This window comes from Lemur catta, chromosome 10 (genome assembly GCF_020740605.2).
Source record: "Lemur catta isolate mLemCat1 chromosome 10, mLemCat1.pri, whole genome shotgun sequence".
In the NCBI taxonomy this organism is placed as follows: Eukaryota; Metazoa; Chordata; class Mammalia; order Primates; family Lemuridae; genus Lemur; species Lemur catta.
In genome coordinates this window covers 318,714-345,180 of record NC_059137.1, presented here as the reverse complement: position 1 = coordinate 345,180, position 26,467 = coordinate 318,714, and the positions used below count along the sequence as shown (strand labels likewise).

General features: G+C 56.6%; 1 protein-coding gene across 2 annotated transcripts in view; it reads left to right on the top strand.

Moving 5' to 3' along the window:
* The window catches only part of CACNA1B (calcium voltage-gated channel subunit alpha1 B), a 186,213-nt gene extending 159,981 nt beyond the window's left edge, over positions 1–26,232 (top strand). The window contains exons 37-47 of one of the 2 annotated variants that reach the window (XM_045563173.1): positions 2,910–3,037; positions 8,897–8,993; positions 11,721–11,829; positions 17,467–17,574; positions 18,341–18,453; positions 19,532–19,659; positions 22,481–22,616; positions 22,699–22,815; positions 24,224–24,428; positions 24,696–24,946; positions 25,353–26,232. In XM_045563173.1, the coding sequence (XP_045419129.1) occupies positions 2,910–3,037; positions 8,897–8,993; positions 11,721–11,829; positions 17,467–17,574; positions 18,341–18,453; positions 19,532–19,659; positions 22,481–22,616; positions 22,699–22,815; positions 24,224–24,428; positions 24,696–24,946; positions 25,353–25,883 (1,923 nt within the window). In that variant the 3' untranslated portion in view covers positions 25,884–26,232. Of the gene's footprint in view, positions 1–2,909; positions 3,038–8,896; positions 8,994–11,720; positions 11,830–17,466; positions 17,575–18,340; positions 18,454–19,531; positions 19,660–22,480; positions 22,617–22,698; positions 22,816–24,223; positions 24,429–24,695; positions 24,951–25,352 lie in introns of both variants that reach the window. The other variant, XM_045563174.1, reaches the window with a different exon arrangement.
* Positions 26,233–26,467: the final 235 nt, after the last annotated feature.

The following is a 26,467-nucleotide window of genomic DNA, read 5'->3' as shown; positions in this document are numbered from 1 at the left end:
GAAACTTCTTTAACATGATAAAGGGTTTTTATGAAAAACCCACAACTAACATTATACTCAGCGGTGAAAGACTGAAGGTTCCCCCCAAAGATCCAGAACAAGACAGGAGTGCACTACAGGTATTCAGCATTATGATGGACGTTCTAGCCAGAGCAGTCAGACAAGAAAAAGAAATAAAAGGCATCCAAATTAGAAAGGAAGAAGAAAACTCTTTCTATTTGCAGATGATATGATTTTGCATATTGATGATCCCAAAGAATACACACAGACACAAAAATGCTACTAGAGCTAATAAACAAATCCAGCATAGTTGCAGGGTACAAAATCAACACACAAAAATCAGTGGTGTTTATATTCACCAGCAGTGAATTTCCTCTGAAAAGGAAATTAAGAAAATAATTTTATTTCCAATGACACCCAAAAAAATAAAATAGCTAGGAGTAAATAAATAAGGAGACGAAAGACTTGTGCAATGGAAACTACAGTACACTGATGAAAAGCAGTTAAGATCTAATTAAATGGAAAGTCATCCCATGTGCATGGATTGGAAGATTTTATATTGTTAAGATGGTGATACTTCTTCAAGCAATGTTTAGATTAAATGCGATCCCTATCAAAATCCCAGTGGCCTTTTTGCAGAAATGGAAAAGCAGATCCTCAAATTCCTATGGAATTGCAAGGAGCACTCAAATAGCTAAAACAATCTTGAAAAAGAAGTTGTAGGAACCACATCTCCCTATTCCATAACTCACTGCAAAGCTACAGTGATCAAAACTGTGTGTGCTGGCAGCTAGACATTTAGGCCAGTGGAATAGAATTGGACGTCCAGAAATAAACCCAAGCATCTATGGTCAATTGATTTTTGACCAAGGTGCCAGTGGGGGAAAATTATCTTTCTTTCAGTGACAATTCAGTGGGGAGAGGCTAGTCTCTTCAACAAATAATATGGAGGAAATTGGATAGCCACATGCAAAAGAATGAAGTTGGACCCTTACCTCACTCCATATACAAAATTAATCAATCAAAGAGCTAAATAGAAGAGTGAAAACCAGGAATCTATTAGAAGAATGCATAGGGGCTAAATCTTCAAGACTTCAAAATTGGCAGTGGATTCTTAGGTTTGACCCCAAAATCATGAGCAACAAAAGAAAAAATAGATAAATTGGACTACATCAAAATTTAAAAGTTTTGTACATCAAAGGACATTATCAAATATGTGGAAATACAATCTACAGAATGGTGGAAAATATTTGCAAATCACATATCTGAGGAGTTAATATCCAGGATGTATAAAGAACTGCCACAACTCAATGACAAAAAGACAACTCAATTTTTAAGATGGACAAAGGATTGGAATAGACAGTTCTCTAAAGAAGATATATATTAATAAACGGTGAACAGTCACATGAAAAGATGTTCAGCATCTTTGGTAATTAAGGAAATGCAAATCAAACCATAATGAGATATATCTCTTCACACCCAGTGTAATAACTTTGTAAAATAACAATTATTGTCAAGGATGAAGCCGGGCGCGGTGGCTCATGCCTGTAATCCTAGCACTCTGGGAGGCCGAGGCGGGTGGATCGCTTGAGGTCAGGAGTTCGAGACCAGCCTGAGCAAGAGCGAGACCCCGTCTCTACTAAAAAAAATAGAAAGAAATTATCTGGCCAACTAAAAATATATATAGAAAAAATTAGCCGGGCATGGTGGCGCAGGTCTGTAGTCCCAGCTACTCAGGAGGCTGAGGCAGTAGGATCGCTTAAGCTCAGGAGTTTGAGGTTGCTGTGAGCTAGGCTGACGCTGTGTCACTCACTCTAGCCGGGCAACAGAGCGAGACTCTGTCTCAAAGAAAAAAACAAACAAAAAAAACAATTATTGTCAAGGACGTGGAGGAATAGGAGCTATGGTACATTGCTGGTAGGAATGTAAAATGTATTAATAGCAGCTGCTGTGGAAAAAGTTTGGCAGTTCCTTTAAAAATTAAGCATAGAATTACCATGTGACCACTCCCAGGTATACACCCCAGAGAAATGAAGAGATTTGTCCACATACATGAATGTCTATAGCAACATTAATCATAATAATCAAAAGGTGGAGACAACCCACTTGTCTACCAGTGAATGAATGAATGTGGCGAACACTGTTATTCAGCCATAGGAAGAAGTGAAGTACCGACACGCACCACAGCATGGATGAACCTCCACACGCTGTGCTGCGTGGAAGAAGCCAGGCTTAAAAGTCACATATCGTATGAAATATCCAGAATAGATGAATCTGCAGAAGCAGCGTGGCGGGTGGTGTCCAGGCTGTCGGGGAGGAGAGGGGGCAGGGGCGACTGCTCAGTGGGTGTGGGGTTATTCTTCCGGAGTGAAGAACATTTTGAAATCAGAGAGATGGTTGTACAATATTGTGAATATACCAATGCCACTGAATTGTACTTTTAAAAATGTTTAATTGTATGTTACATCAATTTCAATTTAATTGTTTTTTTAAAAAAGAACCTAAGCCGTTGGTCTGTAGAGCCCAAACTAGTGACTCTGCAGTCCCTGCCGTCACTGACTGTGAGCCTGAGGGGGACCAGCCTCAATGGCGCGACAGGCTGTGGGCAGGAGCCGACGGGGCTGGATTAGGGCTAGACAGTGGACGTGGGGGCAGAGATCTCGGGGGGCAGAGGCCTCGGGGGGTCAGAGGTCTCGGGGGCAGAGGTCTCGGGGGCAGAGGTCTCCGGGGCAGAGGTCTCGGGGGCTGACTGGGCACGAGGGAGCCCTGGGAGCGCAGGGTCTGCGGGGAGAGCAGCCCAGGAGGCGTGAGTGGGCGACCTCTGCCCCCACGGCCTGCAGGTGAGGGCAGGGCGGGAGGCCAGGCTGAGTCTTCTCTCTGCGTCACCTCTTCTCCTTCCTGCCCTGCAGATGTTGAACCTCTTTGTGGCTGTGATCATGGACAATTTTGAGTACCTTACGCGGGACTCTTCCATCCTAGGGCCTCACCACCTAGACGAGTTCATCCGGGTCTGGGCCGAGTACGACCCGGCTGCGTGGTAAGTGAGCCCCGGCGCCCTGCGTCCTCGGGACGGTCCACACCCACAGATCGCAGGACAGGGCTGGGTGGCTTGGGCACATTTCGGTGCGGGGCTCGGGGATCCATCCTGCTGCAGGCAGGACTGCGCTGGTGTCCCTGCTGAGTGGCACTTCTCTTGTGGTCCCCTGTGCCCTTGTGCGGCTCCCCGGGCCGAGGGAGGCCTTTTAAACCCCTCAGCTCATCCCTCAGAGGCTGCCTGGGGATCACGGAAGGTTTAGGGGGTTGTGAGACTCGGGGCTCTTCCTGCACGGGAGTGCGCCGTGTTCCTCCAAGGCCGGCCATGTGAGGGCTTGTGGGGGGCCGCAGGGAGGGTGTGCACGGCCACGCCACCCTGAAGCTTGGCCGGCTTTGACGGCAAAACTGATGTGGGGTTTTAGAACCTTCCCCCGAAGGGCTTGGGGGTCTCCCTCTCTGCCATTTCCCTTGGGGGCAGGAGTCACCGTGCACCTCTGTGTCCCCAGCCCTGGTGGGAGGTGGTGGGTGCTCAGTGGACGTGCAGTGAAGTCAGATGAGCTACCAGGAAGGCTCCAGTGCGCTTAGACCCTCTGGTCACGGTGGGAAAGGTTTGCCGTGTCGCGTAGGGGAGGAGGATGCATTTCCAGACAGAGCCGGGTCTCGTGAGTGGTCCGAGGTCGTGTTCCGTGGCACTCCGGTGTGTGCGCGCCCCCAGGGCCAACAGCACATTGAGGAAGGAATCAAGCAAAGCAGCGTGGATTCTCCCTCTGTCCGTTTGTGCATTCCTTCATCTAATCACCCATTTACGCATTCGCTCGCTGACTCGCTTGCTCCAGCAGTGGTCATGGGGCTGCTCTCTGCAGGGCGGACACAGCAGGTGGAGGGGCCCAGCTCCCAGGGACCGCTCAGCGGACGTGCCGTGGGCGAGCAGTTCTCAGGGGGTGGGTGGACATCCGCCCCCTCCCGTGCCCTAGGGGGACGAGAAAGGACGGGGCTGGGTGCAGGGGCGGCCCACCTCCTCTCTCCGGGCTCGCCAGCCTGCCCACGGCCCCCACGCCCGGCTCTGTCGCCAGGCCCCTTGCTGCGGGAGACCGGGAGCTGGTCACCCTCCTCTTGGTAAGGGTCTCACGTCCCCCAGAGCTCCACAGATGCTGTCTGGTTTTCCTCAAACTGAAGCTCTGCATGGGAGCAGACCCAGAAGACATGGGGGCGTGGCTGGGCTCCCTCGGCCCCTCCCCTTCATTTAGCATCCCTGGGCCATCCCCCACCGTCACCACAAGGACAGAAGTGCTGCCTGGGGCCCTTTCCAGCCCGGTGGAGTCACAGAGCCGCTGGCAGCGTCAGGTGCCCTGGGACACAGGCCTCTCTGTCCAGGCTCTTCCGCGCCCACAGTGTCTGTCTGTGTGTTTTCATTTCAGTGGGAAATTGACAGTTTTTATGTAGTCTAGAATGAGCGTAGCGGTTATCTGTGTTTCATGGTCTATGTACGCATGTTTCATGACCATTTTCGTGGCTTTGGAGACACCCATTCTGTCTGCTGCGGCAGCGTGTTTGCCCTGTGCTCACCCAGGGACGCCCACGCGGGACCTGTGGTCGGGAAGGCCCAGGCGGACCGGGGGGAGACTGGCCACACCTAAACCTCGTTAGGCAAAGGGTAGGAGAGACCCCGACTGAGGAGGGTTTCGGCGAGTTCCAGGAAGGCCATCCTGACTGTGTGGTCTGAGACTTGCTGCTGTTTCTGGGAACATTGTTTTTCTAGAGGAGATTGTGCTACAGAAGACGCAGATACTTTAGGACGGCAGTGCCCGGTCTTTCTGGCACCAGGGACCGGTTTCATGGAAGACAGTTTTCCCACGGACAGGGCGGTAGGGGGGTGGCAGAGCTCTGCGGCTGGGTCCCTAACAGGCCGCAGACGGGGGTGGGGACTGCAGCTTTGTGGGATGCGACTTGCACTGAAGGTCACAGGCACAGCAGTGAAGGCGGTGGAGGGAGGAAGACGACAGTCCTCACGCCTGTGTGACCTGTACACCCAGGCGGCCAAAGGCAGGAGCACAAGCAGGGCCTGCGGGAGGCGGACGTGGGCCGAGTCCCAGGCACAGCGAAGGTTCAGCCTGCTTCCCAGGCTCCAGGGTCTGAGAACTGAGGCTCTGGAAGGCACAGGTAGTTGGAAACATGGCAAAGAAAGTGCTTATGGAAGTGTAGACAGCAGCAGAGCAGCCTCACTGCAGACGTGGTGCCTGCCAGCTAACACGCAAGACTCGCAGGCCTTGACGTAGCACAGAGGTGGCCCGTGAGCAGCACACGCAGCTGCCTCCCTGGCGGCCGGGCCTGACATGCAGCTTGCGCCAGATGCTGGGGGAGGCAGACGCATCTGAGCAGCGCGGGGCTGGGTCCACGCCCAGGGCAGCACCTCGAGCCTCCCAGTCACGCCCGGGACAGGTGCAGGGATGTGGTTACCTTCACTTCCCAGGTGACCGCCTGGATGTCTCCTCATTCTTTGGGAGAAACTTTGAAACAACAACAAAACTTTGTGAAATTTCCTGTTTTGTGTGTGCATGTTTGGGCACCTGTGTGACTGTATGTGTACACAAGCACAGACGTGTACATGGGTGTGCATATACATGTGTGTGCTGTGAGCACATGTGTACTATGCGTTGCACGTATGTGTGAATGTATTCCTACTGTGCTGTGCGTGCATGTGCACAGGTGTGTGAATGTGAGTGTTTTTGCACACAGGTGCATGCACACAGGCATTGGCAAGTGTGCATGTTTGTGCACATGTGATTGTGTATGTCTGTGTGCAAGTGAACTGCATGTTTGTGCATACCGGTGTGGTTGTGTGTGGATATGTATGCATGTGTGCAACATGTGTGTACCCATGTACATGTGTGTGCAGCTGTGTGTGCGTGGGCTTGTGCACACGTGTGCCATGTGAGTGTGGACGTGGGAGCATTTTTTGCTGTGTGCACATGCCTGCTGTGGACCGATTCGGGAGGCATGGAGGTGTTGATTTCTGCTGCTGCCTTTTCCCAGCCTCCCTTTTGTTGTTGCTTCAACACTCCGTGGGGAAGTGTAGACTCAAAATGGGAGTCACAGTCACGCTTCCTGGAGCCATCTGTCTGCTCATCTCTGTGCTCATCCGTCTGTCTGACACACGTTTCCTGAGCATCTGCCGTGTCCCGGGGCAGGAGCCCAAAGGTGCAGCGGGCACGTCCCTCAGCACCTGGCCACACCAGGTGACGGGATGGCAGCTCGGCTGCAGCTTGAGGCCTGGGCGTTTCTGAGTGAGAGACCCTGTCTGGCCTGGAGCATCAGAGGACACGGCGTCTGAGCTGAACTGGCGGGAGCAGCTGGGGCAAGCGCTCAAGAAGGCCGAGGGGCCGGGGGGGGGGTGGTGCAGAGGAGAGAGGGAGGCTGGGCACAGCGTGTCAGGTAGAGGGATGGCGGGACAGGTGGAGAGAGGCCTTAGAATGTGCTCAGCAGGTGGCTCTTTCGTTGTGTGGATAGTCCTTGAATTGGGGAGTGACAGCATTGGCCCCCACTTTTTGTCTGGGTTTCACGGGAAGTGGTCCTGGAGGCTGGGGGTCCCACAGGTGCCCAGCGCCCTTGTGTTGGTCCCCACAGTCCAGTAGCTTAGGAGGTATCTTGAGTGAGCCCGAAGTGGGGCTTCCTCCCTCCTCCCTCATCTCTGGAAGTATCTTCAACACCATCTGGAGCCGACTGGAATGAGGGGCCTCAGCATAGGAGACAGAAGTGTCAGTGGGGACTGGGGTGCTGGCCCTGGGGGTGCCCGAGGGAGGGGGTGTTTGTGGAGAGAGGGGCGGGCCGGAGGCTCGTGGACACAGGCCTCTTGGATGCTGTGTCGGGGAGAGCTGGGGGCCAGAGGGGCACATGCGGGAGGGGCCTTGCGGCCTGGAGGCCCAGGGAACGCGAAGAGGGGCAGGCAGCTGGGCGCGGGGCGGGGGTGGGGGGGGCAGGAAGGGGGCCCGCACGGTGTGCAGCAGGGGCTCGGCGTGGCTGGCAGGTGTAGACATGCTGTCTGCCCGTATGGAACTCGCTGATGTTCTGTACGGAGTGTCTCCTGCCTACATCGGGCTCTAGGAATTACGTCCCGCACCTCCCGGGTAGCTCCCACACCCAGTCCCCTGGCCGGGAGCCGCCTGTCCGGGGCTCTCTCCCCCTCCACGCCTGTGCCAGGCCAAACCTTCCCATCTTAGGCTGAGGGTGTGGGCGGGAGGGGCTCCACCGTGCCTGTGTTGCCATAACCTGTGACGTTTCCTTTCCAGTTGCCGGATTCATTATAAGGATTTGTACAGTTTGTTGCGTTGTATTGCGCCACCCGTTGGCTTAGGGAAGAACTGCCCTCGTAGGTTGGCCTACAAGGTTTGCAACTTCAGAGCCTCCATCTGACATACTTCCCTGCCCGAAATGCAAACACAGCACACACTCCCTGCCTGGTTTGGGAATGACAACACCTCACCTCTTTTTCCGCCCGCCCTGGCCCGCACTCCAGCCTCCTGGACGCTTTGGTTCCCTGACTAATGCCCCTCGACCCCTCCAGCTGGCCGGGGACAGGCAGCCTTGTGACAGTGCACAGAGAGCTTTCTGGCTGGGCCGTGACGACCAGGACCAGCTGGCTGGGGAGCTGGGGGCCAGGTCCCACCTGCACCAAGGAAGCAGCTGGCTCACCCCGTTTTCCTCTGAGCTCTTGAGGGTGGGCTGATGGTCAGACGAGTCAGGGGCCAAGGGCCCCAGAGGAGGGGGATATGGAGACAGGTTCACCTGCGGCAGCTTCCCCTCCGGGTCGGAAGAGCCCAGTAACCCAGCAGTTGTCCAGTCCCTTGGGGAAGAGAGGGTGGAGGCGGGGTGTGGAGCCCAGGGAGCCTCCTGCTTTGCCTCTGGATTGGTCTGCTGGGCTCAGCCAAGGAGCCCCCTGGTCTGGAGCTGTGGGAGGAGCGAGGGCCCTGGGCAGATTCACCTGCTGGGAAAGGCTGCCCCTCTCTCTCCTGGGCCACCTGGCTGCATGTCTGGGACCCCAAGGTGATAGGCAGGTGCCCGGGATGGCCCCTCCACTTCAGGAAGACTCAGTTGTTGGAGCCCTTGGGTTCCCAGGCCCCGCACCGGTGGCTCCTGCTGCGTGCGGGCCCCGACCTGCCCCCTGGCTGTCAGAGCTGGTGCAAGAGCAGCACCAGGCCACGTCCTGCCAGCTCCCCTCCCCGCGGCACCCCATTCCCCGCCCAGCCCTGACCCCAGCAGCAGCCCTGCCCTGGGCTGGCCTCGGGCGTCTCTGGGCTTGGAGCAGGACTTGCCCCACCGTCAAGTTTGGCTCTAGAGCCTCGGGGCTCCCTTCTAGTTTTCTGGTTGGCTTTAGATTTTTCTCCACTCTCTTAGCCTCTAGCCTCACTTGGAAGCAAATCTGACCATTAAGGAAAGCTGATGCTCTGCCGTGGCCTCGGCCACAGCCCGCCCGCCTCACACTCTGTCTGCCAGCGCTGCCGGCGTGGCCAAGCCGCTCTTTTCTGATTCGGCATTCTCTGTGGTTTCTAAAAGAGTAAAGTCAGAACTTACAACCCAAAGCCGCCCCGATGCAGCCCTCCCTCACCCTCCATGCTCATTAGCTCAGACGTCACCCTGCCCGCGGCCCCGTGTGGGGCTGGCCGAGGAGGTGAGGCCGGGGGCGGGGGGCCAGGAGGGCCACGTCAGGCAGCGCAGCCCTCATGTCACCGTGCCTGTGGGCGTCGTGCCGACACTGATTAACTGGATCTGTTTTCTTGTCTGCTTCCTCCCGCCCGCTCCCCGCTCCGCCCGCTGCGCACCTCCTCTGTGGACCCTGTGCCTTGGCCTCTCTGGGACGGGTTTCCAGTGGGCGCATCAGTTACAATGACATGTTTGAGATGCTGAAACACATGTCCCCACCTCTGGGGCTGGGGAAGAAATGCCCTGCTCGAGTTGCCTACAAGGTAGACCCCGGCCCTGCACCCCACCCCAGGAGGCTGTCCGTTCTCGCCCTCCCGCTCTCACGCCTCCTCGCAGGGCTTGCTGGCTGTCGCCTCCTGTGCCTCCCCAGCCCTGCCCTCCCCTGCTTCCTCCCAGGCAGTGGGGCCCTGCCGCCGGGCTGCCGTCTGTGCACGGGCCCCTCTGAGGGTCTCCAGAGGCTCAGGAAGACAAGCCAGGCCCCCCGCCCTCCTTTTCACTCTGTTTCCTTCCTAGGAATGAGGGCACAGGCCACTTACTCTGACAGAGACTGTTTCCATTCTGGGCTCAGGGCCACACCCCTGATGCTCTGTCCCCTGAGCCCTCAGCATGGGTAGAGTCATCCAGCCCTCTAGAGCTGGTCCCAGTGGGTGGCTGGAGGTCACACGGCCTCTGGTGCTTCTGCGTAACCCCTGTCCCCCCCACCCTGGCCCAGCTCAGCAAGTGCAGAGGTTCCCTGGGCCCAGGCTGGGATCTGCAGGGGCTTCTGAGGCTCCACCGTGGGAAGGAGGCATGGTGGCACCGAGGAGCGAAGGTGTGAGGGACAGGCATCTTGCTGTCATTCCTGGGGCTTCGGGGTTTCAGAGGGCCATTGTAGGATGGGGACAGCCTCACGGGTCCACAAGCCACAGGGGGCAGAGTTGCAAGGAAGGGAGTAAACTGAAGGATGCCCCCAGGCCTCTTTCCCGGGTGGGCAGGCACACCACAGGGCCCCCCTCCAGCACCCGGCTCACTCGGAGCCTCCCTCGGACCCCAGGCTCTCTGGCAGCCCACGACCTGCGGCTCCCTCTGCCTGGGAAAGCTGCCGGCCACAGCGTCCAGCTCCCTGGTTCTGTGCACAGACATGTCCTGTCCCGCTGCCTGTCTCTGCACCCCAGATCCAGGCCTCTGTCGCCCGACTCAGTGCAGCCTGTGGGGCTGAGCGGCTCCTCTGTGCCAGACCGGACCCCCCTGCTGTCCTTGGTTCCCGTCCTGCCCTGCGCCTTGTGCCTGCTGGAGGCCCTGCATGTGAGGCCGCGGCTTTGTCCCGGGAAGGAGAGCTCCGTCCCCCTGACACCCGGGGCTGGGAGGCAAGCAGGGCCATGATGAGCAGCCCTCGGCACCCGCCCAGCTGTGCCGGCTGCCTCTGCCAACTTCGAGGTTCTGGGCGAAGAGACCAAGCCTCAAGGTGGGGTGTGGGTGGGCTGGGCAGGGTCCAGGACTCGGGCAGAGATGCCTGTTTGCTCTGGCCTCACCCCTCTGCTTCTCTCTGAGATTTGTGGCCCTTCAGGGATTGGGGTGTGCGGACGAGTGGCCCGGGTGAGCAGCCCTCCGGTGCCTGGACAGAGCTCTCCTTTCTTGGAAATCACCTGCCCGCTCTCCCTTCGCTCCTGCCCCCGACTTTCCTTCCTGGAGAGGGATTCCCCGGCCTCTCACATGGCTGTTGGTGCTGGTCTGCAGCGAGGCCGTGCTCTGGGAGTTTGGTTTTCCTGGTGTGCGACACGTGTGTGACGTGAGAGGTCCTGGGACCATGATTGGATGTGTCCAGTGGGGCTTTGCCAGCATTCGGGAGACAGAGTCGGGCTCGTGTCTGCAGCGCCCCATCCACAGCCACCTCCCAGCCGTCGGGCTGAGGACTTGGACTCTGGGTCAGGATGCCTGGGGCAGGGCCGCATGGGCCTCACCAGAGGAGGGGCTGAAGGCTGCCCTGCCACAAGGTGCAGGCTTGGGAGAGGGACGTGGACCCCAGGGAGGGGCTCCCGTGTCCAGCTCTCACCCTGCAGCAGAAGACAGGGCGGGCGATGCCCCCAGGGCTCCACTGCCCCCCCCCTGCTCAGGGTGTCACACGCACCTGGGACCCGTCTGCCCTGGAGGCCTCACGAGTTCTCAGAGCCTGAGGCAGCCGTGGGCTGTGCCTGGAGGCCTGTGGCACACACATGCCTGTCTCCAGCTGCTCTGTCCCTGAAGAGAGAAGGGGACCGTCCCCCCGAGCATGACGGGAGCCTCGCTACAGGGCACTGCCCCATCTGCTCCGCAGTGCAGCAGCCCGGCCTGCTCGGGACCGGCCCCCACACTGCTGCCAGCTGAGCTGAGGCCCTGGACAGCCCCATCTGTTCTGGGTCCTTCCAGCGAGAATGAGCTGGTCTATAAGGTTTCTCTTGATGCCATGATTTGAGACGGGCTCTGCCTTCAAGTGACATTGAGTGTCTCTTCCTGGCCCCCTCCCTGTCTGGGTGGTGAGAGGCAGAAACCTTGCTGGGCCTGCCTAAAGCCAGGGTGTCCCCCCTGAGGGTGTCCCTCTGGGAACTCGGCCTCAGAGAGGCCCTGGGCAGAGCTGTGACGACAGAGGCCCTCCCCCAGGAGCCCCATCCTGGGCCCCTCCCTCCTCAGCCAGGCCATGCACACTTTTTGCAGCCACAGGCAGGGGGCCCCCCCCCAACCGAGGACGTGCCTGTTCATTCAGAGGGATCGAGGCTCCCGGGCTAGTCCCATGCCAGAATCTTTACCTGGATTTCTACTTGTCTGCAGTCGAGAATATTCTCAGCTCAGATGGGGGTGGGGTCCTGGGGTGAGTGTGAATGCTGGCAAAACTCCCAACCACCCAACTTCGCTCGGGCCCAGGCACCTGCAGGGACCATCGGGAGGCCCAGCCTCCAGGGACCCAAGCACCGTGTCGTCCTTGGGTGGGGTTTACCCCACAGGCCTGGCCCTGACCTGCCTCCTCCTGTCCCCAGCGTCTGGTTCGCATGAACATGCCCATCTCCAACGAGGACATGACAGTGCACTTCACGTCTACGCTGATGGCCCTCATCCGCACTGCACTGGAGATCAAGCTGGCCCCAGGTGAGCAAGGCAGCTTCGGGGGGACTCCCAGCCCCTGCTGCCCTCAAGAGGCAGCCCCCAACGGGCGAGCCCGGAGCAGGTGGAAGGGCCAGCCCCGCCCAGAGCAGTCGCAGGCAGCTGCATAGCCTCGGTCAGGCACTGGCTTTCCCCCTGGTGACAGTCTGCGTGGGAGCCATTTTCAGATAAGGAAACTGAGGCACAGTGAAACTCGATCAGTTGTCCAGGTTATTCAGTGCCAGTGGTGGCGCCAGGACACAGCCTGGCCCAGCTTCCCATGGGCCAGCTGCTTTCCCAGGTGACGAGTCCGCGTGTCCTCTGCTCCCTGCTGTCGAGAGCCCAGTCCCCCATCAGGTCCTCTCCTGATCTGACTGACTGGACCCGAGGGGGCCTGCCCTGCCATCAGCCTCCTCCCTGAGTCTGTGCCCTGGAGCTCAGCTGTCCCTGCTACGCATGAGTCAGGGCCGGTCCCCTTCGCACAGCGAGTCTCGTCCTCGTCCTCCCAGGGACACGCACCAGCAGTTCCATACTTTGTTTCTTGTCCCGTCTGTTTTTCTCTTTCTACTGGATTCTTTGTATCAGTATATAAACACACTGTTATTTCTCCCATCTTTAAAAAGTGTTCTTGTTTCCTTTCTATCAATTTCCCCATTTTTCTTCTTTCCTTCCTAGTAACCAGCTCTTTGGGAGACCGGTCTCTGGTTTCTCCTTCCCCATGTTCAGCTGGGCTCCTGAAGGCCATCGGCAGCCTCTTCTCTGTTCCCACTCCCTCCTTTTTGAGACCATTTCACGTCTGTTCTTCTGGGGTTTCTGTTCTCTCCCAGATTCTGAGTGTGCCTGCACGACACAGCATGCATGTTCTCTTTGCCATCTATACTCCTTTATCATCTCACCTATTCCCATGGCTTTAAAAGGCATGAATTCCGATTTTGAACTTTCAGTCCAGACTTCTTCCCTGAACTCCAGACCCACGCATCCCCCAAGCTGTTCACCGTCTACTCCTGGAGGCCCAGTGAGTGTTGCAACACCGACTTGCCCGAACCTGAGCTCCGGATGGTGCCCACAGCCCTCCTGTCTCCCTCGGTGGAAGCTCCATTCTTCCAGTTGCTCAAGCCAGAATCCCTGGAGTCATCCTTTTCTCTTCTTTTTTTGTTTTCATCGCATTCTGATCCATGTCTGATGTGTTATCATATTGTCTTGAATCTACCTTTAAATGTGTCCAGAATACGATCACTTCTTTCCCTTCCCCCACTGCCACCTCATCGGCCAAGCCTCCATTGGCTCTTGATGGCATCACTACAGCCACCCTCTAACCCATCTGCTTCTGCCCTGGCCCCCTTCCGTCTGCCTTCAACACAGCAACCAGAATGATCAGGTCAAAATGCAGACCAACAACATGTACAAACCCCCAGCTAGACTGATCAAGAAAAAAGCAGATGCAAATAAGCAATATAAGGAACAAAAGAGGGAACATCACTGCCTATCCTATTGGCAGTAAAAAGATAACAAGGGAACATTACAAGCAATTTTATGTCAATTTTAACAGCTTAAACGAAATGGAAAAATTCCTTGAAAAACACAAAATACCAAGCTCACTGAAGAATAGATAACCTCAGTAATACTATATCTGCTAAATAAATCAAATTCAGAGCAGGAAAACCTTCCAACAAAGAAAATTCCAGGCCCAGATATTTTCATTGGTGAAATCTACCAACCATTTAAGGAAGAAATAATGCCAATTCTATATAGACTCTTCCAGAAAACAGAAAGAGAGGGAATGTTTCCCAACTTATTTTATGAGGTCAGATTTACTCTTCCACAAAAACCAAACAAAAACATAACAAGAAAAAAACCCCAGAACCACAGACCAATATCCCTCATGAACATAGATACAAAAATCTTCAATACAGTCTTTTAGCAAACTAAATCCAGCAATATAGAAAAAAGATAATACATGATAACACAAGTGAGGTTTATCCCAGGAATGCAAAGTTGGCTCAGTGTTTGAAAATGCATATAATTTACCACACCAAAAAGGAAAACTATGTATATGATTATCTCAAGAGACACAGAAAAAGCATTTGACAAAATCCAATAACTGTTCTTGATAAAAAAAAAATACTGCATAAGCTAGGAATTAAGGGAAGCTTCTTCAATCACATCATATCCTAGACATGGTAAAAGGTATCGGTGGAAAACTAATGTTGTACTTAACAAAGAAAGAATGGCCCCGTTCCTCCTAAGGTCACGACAAGGCAAGGGCATCTGCCTGTTCGACATCGTACTTGAGGCCCTAGCCAGTGTGATAAGGCAGGAAGAAGAAATAAGAGGTGTGCCAGCTGTAAAGGAAGAAATGAAACTGCCTCTGTTCACAATTGGCTTGACTTCACAGAAATCTCGAGTCTATTTTAAAAGTTGCTAAAACTAATAAGTGAGTATAGCAAGATAACAGGATACAGGGTCAATATATTTTTAAACATTGTATTTCTACATACTATCAATTAATTGAAATTGAAAAAATTCTATTATTAATAAAATAGCACCAAAAATATGAAATGGTTCTGTATTGCTGGATAACTCTCAAAATATATGTGCAAGATTTGAATATTATAAATTTCAAAACATAAGAGGAATCAAAGAAGACTTAGAGAAATTAAACACTGTATCGTATTCGCGGATTGAAAGACTCAGTGTTATTAAGATACCAATTATCCCTGTATTGATCATTAGAATCAATGTTTTCCCAATCAAAATCACAACAGGCTTTTTTTTTTTTTTTTTGGTAAAAACTTACAAACCAATTCTAAAATTGTGTAGAAAAGCAAAAGAACTTTAATAACTGTTTTTTTAAATTTGTTTTTGAGACAGAGTCTCGCTCTGTCATCCTGGATAGAGTGCATTGGCATCATCGTGGCTGACTGCAACCTTAAACTCCTGGGCTCAAGCATCTTGCTGCCTCAGCCTCCCAAGTTGCTGGAACTACAGCCATGTACCACGATGCCTGGCTAATTTTTCTATTTTTAGTGGAGATGGGGTCTCGTTCTTGCTTAGGTTGGTCTTAAACTCCTGAGCTCAAATGATCCTCCCAGAGTGCTAGGATTACAGGTGTGAGCCACCACGCCCAGCCAACAGTTTTGAAAAAGAAGAACAGAGTTGGAGATTAAAAGTCTTTCTATAAGGCAACGTTGATTAAGGTGTTAATGAAAGGCTAGAGACAGATCAACGGAATAGGATAGAGACTCCAGATATAGACCCACAGTGATATGGTCAGTTGATTTTCAACAAAGTTGCAAGGCAATTAATGGAGAAAAGGTAATCTTTTCAACAGATAGTGCTAGAAAAATTTAGAAAGTCATATGCAAAAAGAAAAAAATTCTTGACTCATACCATCCTAATCTGCGCAGGCAGCCATAACAAAATACCACAGCCGGGGTGGTTTAAACAACTGAAATTTATTTCTCACAGTTCTGGGAGGATGCAAGTCCAAGATCAAGGTGCTAGTGAGATAGGTTTGATTCTGTGGCCGCTTCTCAGCTTGTAGGTAGCCATCTTCTTGCTGTGTCCTGGCACGGCCTTTCCTCTGAGTGTGCAGGGAGAGAAGAGAGAGCGAGCGAGTTTTCTGGTGTCTCCTGTGAGGACGAGTGTGGATCAGGACCCACTTACGATGTCGTTTAACCTTAATCACCTCCTGACAGGCCCTGTCTGCAGACACAGCCACACGGGGGTCAGGGCTTCTACGGAGGAAGTGGGGGTACGGTTCCAGCCGTAGCGCACACCTTTCACCCTGTACAGAAATAACTTGAAATGGATCCTAGACATAAATGTAAAATCTAAAATTATAAAACCTCTGTAAGAAAACACGGAAGAATAACGTTGGCAACTTTGGGTTAGGCAAAGATTTCTTAAGATACAAAAAGCATGAACCATAAAATAAAATAATGGATAAATTGAACTATATCAAAATTAAAACTTTTGCTCTTCAAAAGACACTTAAGAAAATGAAAATATAAGCATAAGACTTGGAGAAAATATTTGCTAAACATGCATCTGATACAGAATTGGTATCCACAGTGCGCAAAGAATTGTCACAGCCTGTAAGGAGAAAATAAACCCGGTCATCACCAAAGAAGACGCATGGAGGACACATGGACACATGTAAAGACGCTCAATGAGTTAATTATTGGAGAGATCCAAAACAAAACCATGGTGAAATAACACTACATACCATTTTAATTGCTAAAACACTTTTAAAATGTCAATATTAAGTGATGGTGAGAAGGCAGAGCAACCGGAATTCTTACGTCCCTGGTGGCACACAAGACGGTACAGCACCTTTGTAAAACAGTTTACAGTTATTTACACGGCCCTGCTGTCTCTCTTAGGAGGTGAAAACATATATCCACACAGAAACCTGCATGCAAATGTTTGTGACTTTATGCATAATTGGCCCAAACTGTCACCTAGCCACCAACTAGTGATGGATAAACAAAGATTGATATGTCCATATGATGAAATAGCAAAACAGAAGCAAACTACTGATACATGCGACGACATAGGTGACTCTCAAACGCATCATGCTGAGTGAAAGGGTCGAATTCAGAAGCCGGCACACTGTGAGGTACGGCTGTACGACATTCTGAAGGGTCCAAAACTGCAGAGACACAAGCACGTCAGTGGTGGCATGGGCTGGGAACAGGGCCAGGGGACGGACTCAAGGGGGTACAGAGGAATTTGGGGTGGTGAAATCGCTCCATATTTTGATTATGGTGGTGGACACACAATTATAGGCGTTGACCAAGATTCATAGAATAGTATGAGAAGAGTGAATTTTACTGCATGTGAATTATACCTTAATAAATCTGATGTTTAAAAGCATCAAATCATATCGTTTTATTCCTCTGCTCAAAACCCTCCACTGGCTTCTGGTCTGTCTCCTGCCTGCCTCCCCGTCCTCTTCCCCGCCGCACCGCCCGCACGCCCTCTTGGTGGCCCTGCGGGGCCTGCGCAGCCCTGGGCCCTCCTGCCCTCAGGGCTCCCGCCCCTGCTCACGAGACCTCTGAGACTCCTTGGTGCTTCCCGCCCCCTTCCCCATGCTGCTTTCCGCCCCTTGGCACTTTTCATTCTCTAACATACTGGACGTTTAAAAACTTGTTGTCATTTTATTGGAAGAATAAAGCAATATATAAACTCCAGAAGGGTAGTTTTTGGGTTTTTTTTTTTTTTTTGGTCCCATTGCTTAGAACAGTACCTGACATTTAGTGGATGCTCAATAAACACTATTGAATGAATGGATAAGCGATTGGCGTGCTGCCATACCCCGTCTGAATTCCCACTGCACCCCCATGCACGTGCAGGCACACACATGCACACGCAAGCTAGATGGACACACACATGCATGCACACACGTGTATGCACACATGTGCAGACACATGCACGCAGCAGCTGGATGCTCAGCTTGCTTGCTGCCTCCTCCAGGCAGGCTCCATGGTGTGTTTCTTCCCGCTGTGCCTCCCTCCCAGCTCCATCTGCAGCCCATCTTCTCCCCACATCAGGCCTCCCCGCCAGCCCCCCACTCTGCCCCTGGGGTTGCAGGACTGCTGCTAACATCTATCTCTTCTCCTCCCCGGCGTCCTGGCCCAGCGGGGACGAAGCAGCATCAGTGTGACGCAGAGCTGAGGAAGGAGATCTCTTCGGTGTGGGCCAACCTGCCCCAGAAGACGCTGGATTTACTGGTACCGCCCCATAAGCGTAAGTTCGAGGGCGAGAGATCTCCCCAGCCCGGCCGTTCCTGTCCCACGCAGAGGCAGGGAGGCTGCAGGAGGGGCCGGGGGCGTAGAGGTGAGGGCAGTGGAGGAAGGGCGAGTCGCCTGGGAGAGGGAGGCTCCCCGCCAGTCGTCTGCACTTAGCTCGCACCCGCAGGGAGCGCGGAAGCCACCGGGGCTGGTCTCAGGGTCACTCTGGAGCAGAGCGGCCCACACCCGTAGTGTGCGGAATCTATTCCAGAAAACCAGAGAACAGGCAGGAAGGAATCCCACAGTTAGAGATGTGAGAGAGAAGGTCCTGAAGGCATGAACGCCTGGCCAGGTGGTGGTGCCTGGGGTCCCAGCAATTCATGAGGCTGAGGCGGGAGGGTTGCTTGAGCCCAGGAGTTCAAGTCCAGCCTGGGCAACATGGCAAGACCCCATCTGTAAAACTCTCCAGTACCTAACTCCAATCGTACTGTCTTGGGGGAGACAGGACGGGAGGGCCCCAAGCGAGGGGGCGTCAGCCTGGCCACGGGAGGCTCCTGGAGAGTCAGAGCAGCCAGGAGGGGCCGGGGGGGGCACGCTCCTTGTGGCCGAGTCCTGAGTTCTGCCTGAGAGCCCCTCCACCCAGGGCGTTTCCAGAAGTCCTCCTGATTGAGGGGGGGGGCTGTTTCCTCCTCTCCCTCCCCCCATGTTTCTGTGGCTTCTCTGACTCCTTTCTTCTCCAAACCCCAACCTCTGTGTGCTCTCCGTGTCTGCTCTGTCTCCAGCCGACGAGATGACAGTGGGCAAAGTCTACGCAGCTCTGATGATATTCGACTTCTACAAGCAGAACAAAACCACCAGAGACCAAATCCACCAAGCCCCCGGGGGCCTGTCCCAGGTACCAGGTCCTAGGATTTCCAGAAAGTAACTCTGATGCCCCTGAGACTCTGGCATCATTGGGTGGTTTGACAATGGTGGGAGACCCGCACCCTTTTTGGAAACAGTGTAGCGGGAGAAGGAAGATGAGAGATTCTTGTAGCTGCCTGTCTGTCCCTCAGAGTCAGAAACCCACACGGCTTCCTGCCTTGCGTTAGCTCATTGCCTGGTGGTGCTGGGGAGCCCCTGACTTAGAGAGCGTGCGGGGCAGAAAGCCAGGGGCTGGCCTGGGCAGTGTCAGTGTTTTTAAGTGGCAGAAGAGAGGAAGATGTGAAGAGTATTTCGGGAGGATTGTTTTGGGAGGTGGAAGGAGGACCTGTTTTCTGATAGGTCCAGGGTCACCATTTGTTCTGTTCATAACTCTGGCTGGAATGGTTGGGGGATCCACCTTCCTGACATCGTCCCTCAAAGGTAAGGACCTTCCCACACAGCTGTGTCTTCGGTGAGCACACGGGGGCTCTCTGTCTAGAAAGTTGTCTGGGTAGATGTTCGGAGCTTCTAGGGACCTTCATCCAGCCCTGGGATGGAAAATATCTGGTGTTTGTACCACCCCCTCCATGCCCGAGTCCAGGGCACTCGGCGGGGGTCCATCTTGGAGTCTGTCCCAACCTGAACTCTCAGAACCCTGCTCTGCCGGTCTCCCGGGAGCCCCTGCCAAGCAGTTCAGGCTGATGATGAGCTGAAATCTTCCTGCCATCTGGAATCCGGTCCAGTTTCCTGATTGTGTCTCTGGGGAAACTGAGCCTCTGAGAAGGGACCTGGCTTTGCTCAAGTCACTGCCGGCAAGGGTGTGAGGAGAGGCCTAGAGGGTCTGCTTCACTGCCCCTGGCTGAATGCTCAGACTTAGGGACAGGGTGGGGACAGAGAAAGCACGGAGCCCCTCACGGAGTAAGGAGCTCTGATGCTGGGCTTGGACACGACTGACTTCTGTCCTGGGCCCTGTGATCAGAGCGTGTCCCTGAGGCCACCTTGTGGGTCCGTCCGGGGCCTGGCTCCTTTGGGCCTCAGAGCTCTTCCTCCTCCCTGTGCCCCTCTTGCAGATGGGCCCTGTGTCCTTGTTCCACCCTCTGAAGGCCACCCTGGAGCAGACGCAGCCAGCTGTGCTCCGAGGAGCCCGGGTTTTCCTTCGGCAGAAGAGTTCCACCTCCCTCAGCAACGGCGGAGCTGTGTGAGTCCCGGATGCGGGCGTGGTGGGATGGGAAGGAGCAGAAACCCCATTTCCTCAACCTCCCCGTCCCTCCCCCTACTCGCATCTGAGTCCATCAGCTTGGGACGCCTGAGGGGGTCCTCTGCCACCTGAGCGCCTGGAACCCCGGCGGCCCTCCGAGGACAGGAGCCGCGGGGCACATCCCGGTTCTCAGGGACGGGGGGCCGCCCCACGCCCACCTCCACCCAGGGATGCGCCCGAACGTCTCGTCGTCTGTGCTGCCAGGAAGTTGGGGAAGGTTTGCTGCTGCGAGTGGGTTTTCACTCACTGGGTGTCTGGGGTGGACGTTAAAGTTAATTCCCGTTACGTTAGGCAGGTGCCTTGTCCACCTCACTTTTCCAGCAGCACTGAGATCAGCTGATCGAGGTTTCCTTATAGCAGCAATTACTTCCCACCGTGTGTGCTTGTTTCTCTGTCGGATGAGAGGGTCTGCCGCTGCCTGGTCAGCGGGTGCCTGCTGGGTTAGGATCCCGCCTCAAGCTCTCACCCCTTGCTGTTCTTTCTTTTCTTTTCTTTTCCTTTTCCTTTCTTTTCTTTTCCCTCCCTCTTCTCTCCTTCCTTCCTTCCTTCCTTCCTTTCTTTTCTTTCCTCCTTCCTTCTCTTCCCTTCCCTCCTTTCCTCCTCCCCTTTCCTTCCTTCCTTCCTTCTTCTTTCTTTCTTTTCCTCTTTTCTTTCCTTCCAGACAGGGTCTCACCCTGGTGCCCAGGCTGGAGTGCAGTGGTGTCATCACAGCTCACTGCAGCCTCCAACTCCTGGGCTCAAGTGATCCTCCTGCCTCAGCCTCCCGGGTAGCTGGGACTGCAGGCGCCACCACCACGCCCGGCTAATTTTTCTATTTCTTTGTAGAGATGGGGTCTCACTAGGTTGCTCAGGCTGGGAGGGGTCTAACTTTCTAACTCTTTTAAGACATTGTTGCTCTCAGTTCTCCATTTTGGTGTTTATTCCTGAAGCTATTACATTTTGTAGAAAAATTGGTAAGGTCTTTCCGTATCATTTAAGTCTTGCCACAGTATTTCTTGGTAACAAACCCCCCAAAACCAAGTGACTTAAAACAACGATCACTTTTTCTCGCTGGGGTTGGCTGAGGAGTGGCAGCGGGGGGCAGGGCTGGGCCTGGCTCCATGAGGCTGGGGGGTCTCTCAGCACCGCTGGCCCCGCAGGCCTCCTGCGGCATGGGGCACACAGGCCTCTCGTCGTCTGGCAGCTCGCCGGGGCCCATCCGCAGGGTGGTGGCCCCAGGAGCAGCCGCGTGGGGGGCCAAGGTGCAGACCCTCTTCTGGCCTCTACTTGGGGCCGTTGGCCAACATCCCATTGGCAAAGCGGGTTGCACAGCCAGGCCTGTGCTCAGGGGTGGGACATGGACATTGCAGAGGGTGAACGTAACCAGAAAATCCTGCTTCCGAGTCCAGGGAGCCGACCCTGCGGACTGGCCTCCCAGAGTGCCCCCCCCCCAACCCACCCCGTTCTCACTGGCTCCCTTCTGTGCCGATGAAAAGCCCACTTTGCATTTGAACGGTTGATTCTGAGCATGTGTGTTTGCTGGAGGGGATGGTGAGGTGTCTTTTGGGTTGATCTAAGCTAGGCTTTCAGCAGGAAAATGACGTTCAGTTATTACCCTGATACACTTTGTATCTAAATCAGTTACAACTCTTACTGCGAGTCAAAGAACACCCAGTCTAACGGGGTCAGGCGAGAGGGTATGTGAAGCCATTGGATGGAGGGTCTGAGCATTCACCTGGCCTCGGACATGCTGCGATTTCAGGGCTGACAGTGCCATTAGGCCGGCGTTCGCCTCTTCCCTGGGTTGGCCTTTCTCTGAGGCTACTTTCTGCACGGTGTCAGCAGGTGCTCAAAACTCTCTTGGACGACGGAGGATATTTCTTTCCAGAGATGCTAGCGATGGTCAGGCTGGTCTCTGCCGTCCCTGCCCCCCTGGAGTCGGTGTGTGGCCCCTCAGGCCATCAGGCTCCACTTGGCGCTCGGAGCGTGGTCGATGCCATGGACCCTGCGTGGCAGGAATGTAGTCTGTGCCTCCTGCAACACAAGGGCGAGAAGGTCTCAGGCAAATCCGATGCCAGTCGGGGGACAAGTGACACGAAGCACCAATGGCTGACTGAGTAGGGGACAGCGGGCATGTGAGGAGGGAGCACATGTGGCCTGGGCTGACCCCAGAAGGGGACACCTTGAGCAGATGCCTGAAGGGCAGAAAGACCCTCTGTGGCTGGGGGGTCAGGGAAATGAGGAGGAGCCGCCCGCAAAGGGCCCCCGGGGAGGAAGCCCCGGGAGCCCCGCAGCCTCTCAGCTCCCTGACGGCTTCCTTCGCTGCGTGTCAGGGTGGGTGGGTTTCTTTAGCTCTGCACACGCAGACCCCCTCTTCTCGGGCGAGCTCCTGTCCAGGGCTGAGGAACTTACCGAGTGTCCCTGCACCAGGGAGCGATGGGCCCCGGCCTCCCACAGACGTGAGCCCTGGGGGTCCTCGGCCTGCGGCTCTGCCGGGGCGGCTGGGCATCCTCACCACCACTGAGTCCTGTCCAGCTGTCCCTGTCTTGGGTGCATGTCCTTTGAGGTGCCCTTGCCTGGGTCCAGCGTGCATGACCGTGTTGGTGCTCCTGTGTGCCAGGGACAGCTTGATCTAGCCCAGAACGCGGGGACGTGGCCCCTGGGCTGTGCTGGGAGGGAGGCCAGTGAGGTCCCAGCAGGCTGCAGGGGCAGGTTGCCAGGTGGGCATTCTGCAGCCCATGGCCTCTGACCCTGCAGGACACCCCTCCCTCCTCTTCCCCAGACACACCCACGAGAGTGGCCTCAAGGAGTCCGTGTCCTGGGGCACTCAGAGGACCCAGGACACGCTCTGTGAGACCAGGGCGCCCCTGGAGCGTGGCCACTCAGCAGAGATCCCTGTGGCGCAGCCAGGAGCCCTGGTGAGCATCCCGGGGCCGGTGGGTGTGGGGCGAGGTGGCAGTGCCTGGCGCGGTGTGACTGGGATGCTGCTGTGTCCTCCAGGCGGTGGGTGTCCAGATGCAGAGCATGGCCCTGAGGGGCCCCGACGGGGACCCCCAACCTGGGCTGGAGAGCCAGGGGCGCGCTGCCTCGATGCCTCGCTTGGCGGCGGAGACTCAGGTGAGCGGTATGGGAGGAGTCCGGGCCAGGGGGTAGCGGTGGGGGCACGGCCACAGGCATCCTGAGGGCGAGGAGCCCTGGCGTGGGAAGGGCTGTGTTCCAGCCGTCGAGCTCTTTGCAAGGGAGAGGTGGGCACCCCTGGGCGCGTCCGGGGATGCGGTGCTGGCCTTGCCAGGCGCAGCCAGGCTGGAAGACATCTCCACTGCACACCATCCTCAGACCCCTTTGCGAGGACATGCAGGCCTGGGTGCCCCGTCGCTGGACCTTCCGACTCTGGTCCCCAGCAGCTCTGATTCCCCCAGCTCCGGTCCCGTCCCGGTTCTGGTCCCCCAAGCTCTGGTCCCCCACAGCTCTGGTTCCCTCCAAGCTCTGGTTCCCGCAACCTCTGGTTCCCTCCAAGCTCTGGTCCCCCCCATCTCCGGTCCCCCCCATCTCTGGTGCCCCCCGCTCTGTATACCCTGTTGCTGTCTTCCTTTTTCACTACCATCCTGATCCTGAAAATCACGCCCCAGGTTTCAGTCCTCACCTGTCCCACCTGGGTCTCTGAGGAGGCCTCTCCCTGGCAGTCCCTAGACCACATTGTCCTCTTCGTGTGGCGTCTTAGACTGAGGAGCAGGAGGCTTTGGCACAGGGTGGGCTGTGGCTCTGTGTTCCTGGGACAAGCCCTTTCCCCGGGACACGGGAAAGTCTGCCCGTCCAGGGCTGTTCTGCGAACACTGTGCTGTCGCCCACGAGGCGGCTGAGGGGCTGCAGGGTCCGCATCTGCCGCCGGGGTCTCCAGGGCAGCTCCTGTGGGGCCAGGAGTGCACTGAGCCCTCTGGGTGTTTCTGCTCCCTGTTCTGTCCCCAGCTCTGGACGTGTAACTGGAACTTTACCTGGTATGTCCCCATTTTCACTACTGTGGCCAACAGTGCCTTTTCCTCTCCTCGTTGTCCTCCCTTCCTCTCTCAGCTTTGTCCACTCCCTCCTATGGCTCTGCCACTGCCCTGCGGGGCCGTCCCGTGTCGCCCGGCTGCGGTGCAGGCCCAGCCCCCCGCCCTGCAGCCCGTGTGGGAGCGCTTCCTTCCCACACACACACTAGGCCTGCGGGGAGCTCGCTGCGGGCTCAGCTGCCCAGGTCCTGACTGGCCTCGGGAGGGGCCTCACCGGCCGGCCTACCACAGACAGCCAGGCAGAGTGGCCCCCCGCTGGCAAGGCCCGCAGGCCCCGCTCAGGATGCTGCCTGCCCGGAGGACTCCTAGGCACCACCTGTCCCTGCAGCGTCGGGCAGCGGGACCCCTCGCCTGCCTGGCTCCTTCCTGTGGAGCCCGGCCCGCTCCTTCGCCCCCCATACCTGCTGTGCCGGCTCACCTGGCACCTGCCCCGGCCCACGTCAGCCTGTACCCCTCCCCGTGTGCTTTGCCTGCAGCCCATGCCGGACGCCAGCCCCATGAAGCGCTCCATCTCCACGCTGGCCCAGCGCCCCCACGGGGCCCATCTCTGCAGCACCGCCCTGGACCGCCCGCCGCCCAGCCAGGCCCCGCACCACCACCACCACCGCTGCCACCGGCGCAGGGACAAGAAGCAGAGGCCCTTGGAGAAAGGGCCCAGCCTGTCTGCCGACGGGGATGGCGGTGCGTGCAGCGGGGAGGCTGTGGCCGAGCCTGGGATCCAAGCAGCCCGGGGGGACCCTCTTCCCTGTGTCCTCCCACGTCCCTGTCACCCTCCCAAAGCAGGAGGGGCGTGAGCCGCAGGTCCGGGAGCAGGCAGGACCACGTGCCCGCCCCAGCCCTGCCTTCACACTGCCGAGGTCTGCCCTGCTGGCTCTGCGGGGACCAGGTCTGGGGTCGGGGTGTCTCTCCCCGCCCTGGGGGACCTGACTTCTCCTCTTCCCTGGCCAGCGCCCAGCAGTGCTGCAGGGCCGGGGCTGCCCCTGGGAGAGGGGCCTGCAGGCTGCCGGCGGGAGCGGGAGCGCAGGCAGGAGCGGGGCCGGTCCCAGGAGCGGAGGCAGCCATCGTCCTCCTCCTCGGAGAAGCAGCGCTTCTACTCCTGTGACCGCTTTGGGGGCCGCGAGCCACCAAAACCCAAGCCCTCCCTCAGCAGCCATCCCACGTCACCGACAGCTGGCCAGGAGCCGGGGTCCCACCCCCAGGTGAGTTGGGGCTGCTGGGGAGGCTGGGCCTGGCGGCTGCTCCCTGCCTAGAGCCTCCCAGGACCCCAAGGGCCGGGAGCAGCCACTGTGCCCTCGTCTGTGCCCAGCCCTGCCACGTGCCTGCCCGGCTCCTCGTTTGCCGTCTGTCTCTGCGAGTCCTGGCTGCAAACCCTCAGTGCTTTTGAGCTCTCCTCCCTGCTGGCCTGGCCTGGCCCTTCCCACCCTTTCCCTCCACCCCCCTGCTGGGACTGTTGCCTCCCCTGCCCACACGTGGCCACCCTAGGGCCACCCCACCGGTCTCTTGTGCTTCCCTGTCAGCTCCTCTGTGTCCCCGCCCACCACTGCAGTCTGTGTCTGTGTGATTTGGTTTCTGTTTTTGAATGTGCTCTGTTCCATTTTCATGTAGGGCAGTGGCTCGGTTAACGGGAGCCCCTTGCTGTCAGCATCTGGTGCTAGCACCCCAGGCCGTGGTGGGCGGAGGCAGCTCCCCCAGACGCCCCCGACTCCCCGCCCCAGCATCACCTACAAGACGGCCAACTCTTCCCCCGTCCACTTTGCCGGGGCTCAGACCAGCCTCCCGGCCTTCTCCCCTGGCCGGCTCAGCCGCGGCCTTTCTGAACACAACGCCCTGCTGCAGAGAGACCCCCTCAGCCAGCCCCTGGCCCCTGGCTCCCGCATCGGCTCCGACCCTTACCTGGGGCAGCGTCTGGACAGCGAGGCCTCGGCCCACACCCTGCCTGAGGACACGCTCACCTTCGAGGAAGCAGTGGCCACCAACTCAGGCCGCTCTTCCAGGACTTCCTATGTGTCCTCGCTGACCTCCCAGTCACACCCCCTCCGCCGTGTGCCCAATGGCTACCACTGCACTCTGGGACTCGGCTCGGGCAGCAGGGCGCGGCACAGCTACCACCACCCCGACCAAGACCACTGGTGCTAGCTGCACCGGGACCGCCCTGTGCCTGCACGCAGCAGGTGTGTCCCGTGGGTGAGTTTTATCACCCACGCTGGGCTCCCAGGGATGCTCAGGAGCGGCGAAGGGAGACAGCCCCAGGGAGGAGGGTTCTCGCCCTCGGCGGGGCTTCTCTGCTCCATCCCTCCTCTTCTGCACTGGATGGATTAATAAAGCCCTTTCTGGAGGGATGTGGCTCTCTCTCCCCGTCGTGTGCTGCCTTCCTGGGTCTCACACGCACATCAGATCCTGCACAGGAAGCTGCTGAGTGTGTCTGAGACCGCCCAGCAAGTCCAGACCCTGCGCCAGGGACTCCGGCATCCAGAGTGGGTTCCTGGGCTCTGTTGTAGGAGGTCTCAATCTGGGGGCACCCTCTGTCCGGACGTGTGGTCTAGGGCGGCAGGGCGTGCCCCACATCGAGGCAAGGCCTCCGGGCGGAGTCAGTGGTGGAGCAGGGCAAGGCCTCAGAGCCCGGCTGCGGCCCTGCCCAGCCCCGTCGGCCCCAGTGGACACACACGGCCTTGCTGCTGTTTGTACCCGAACAGCAAATGTTCGCTAGAAACACAGACGCC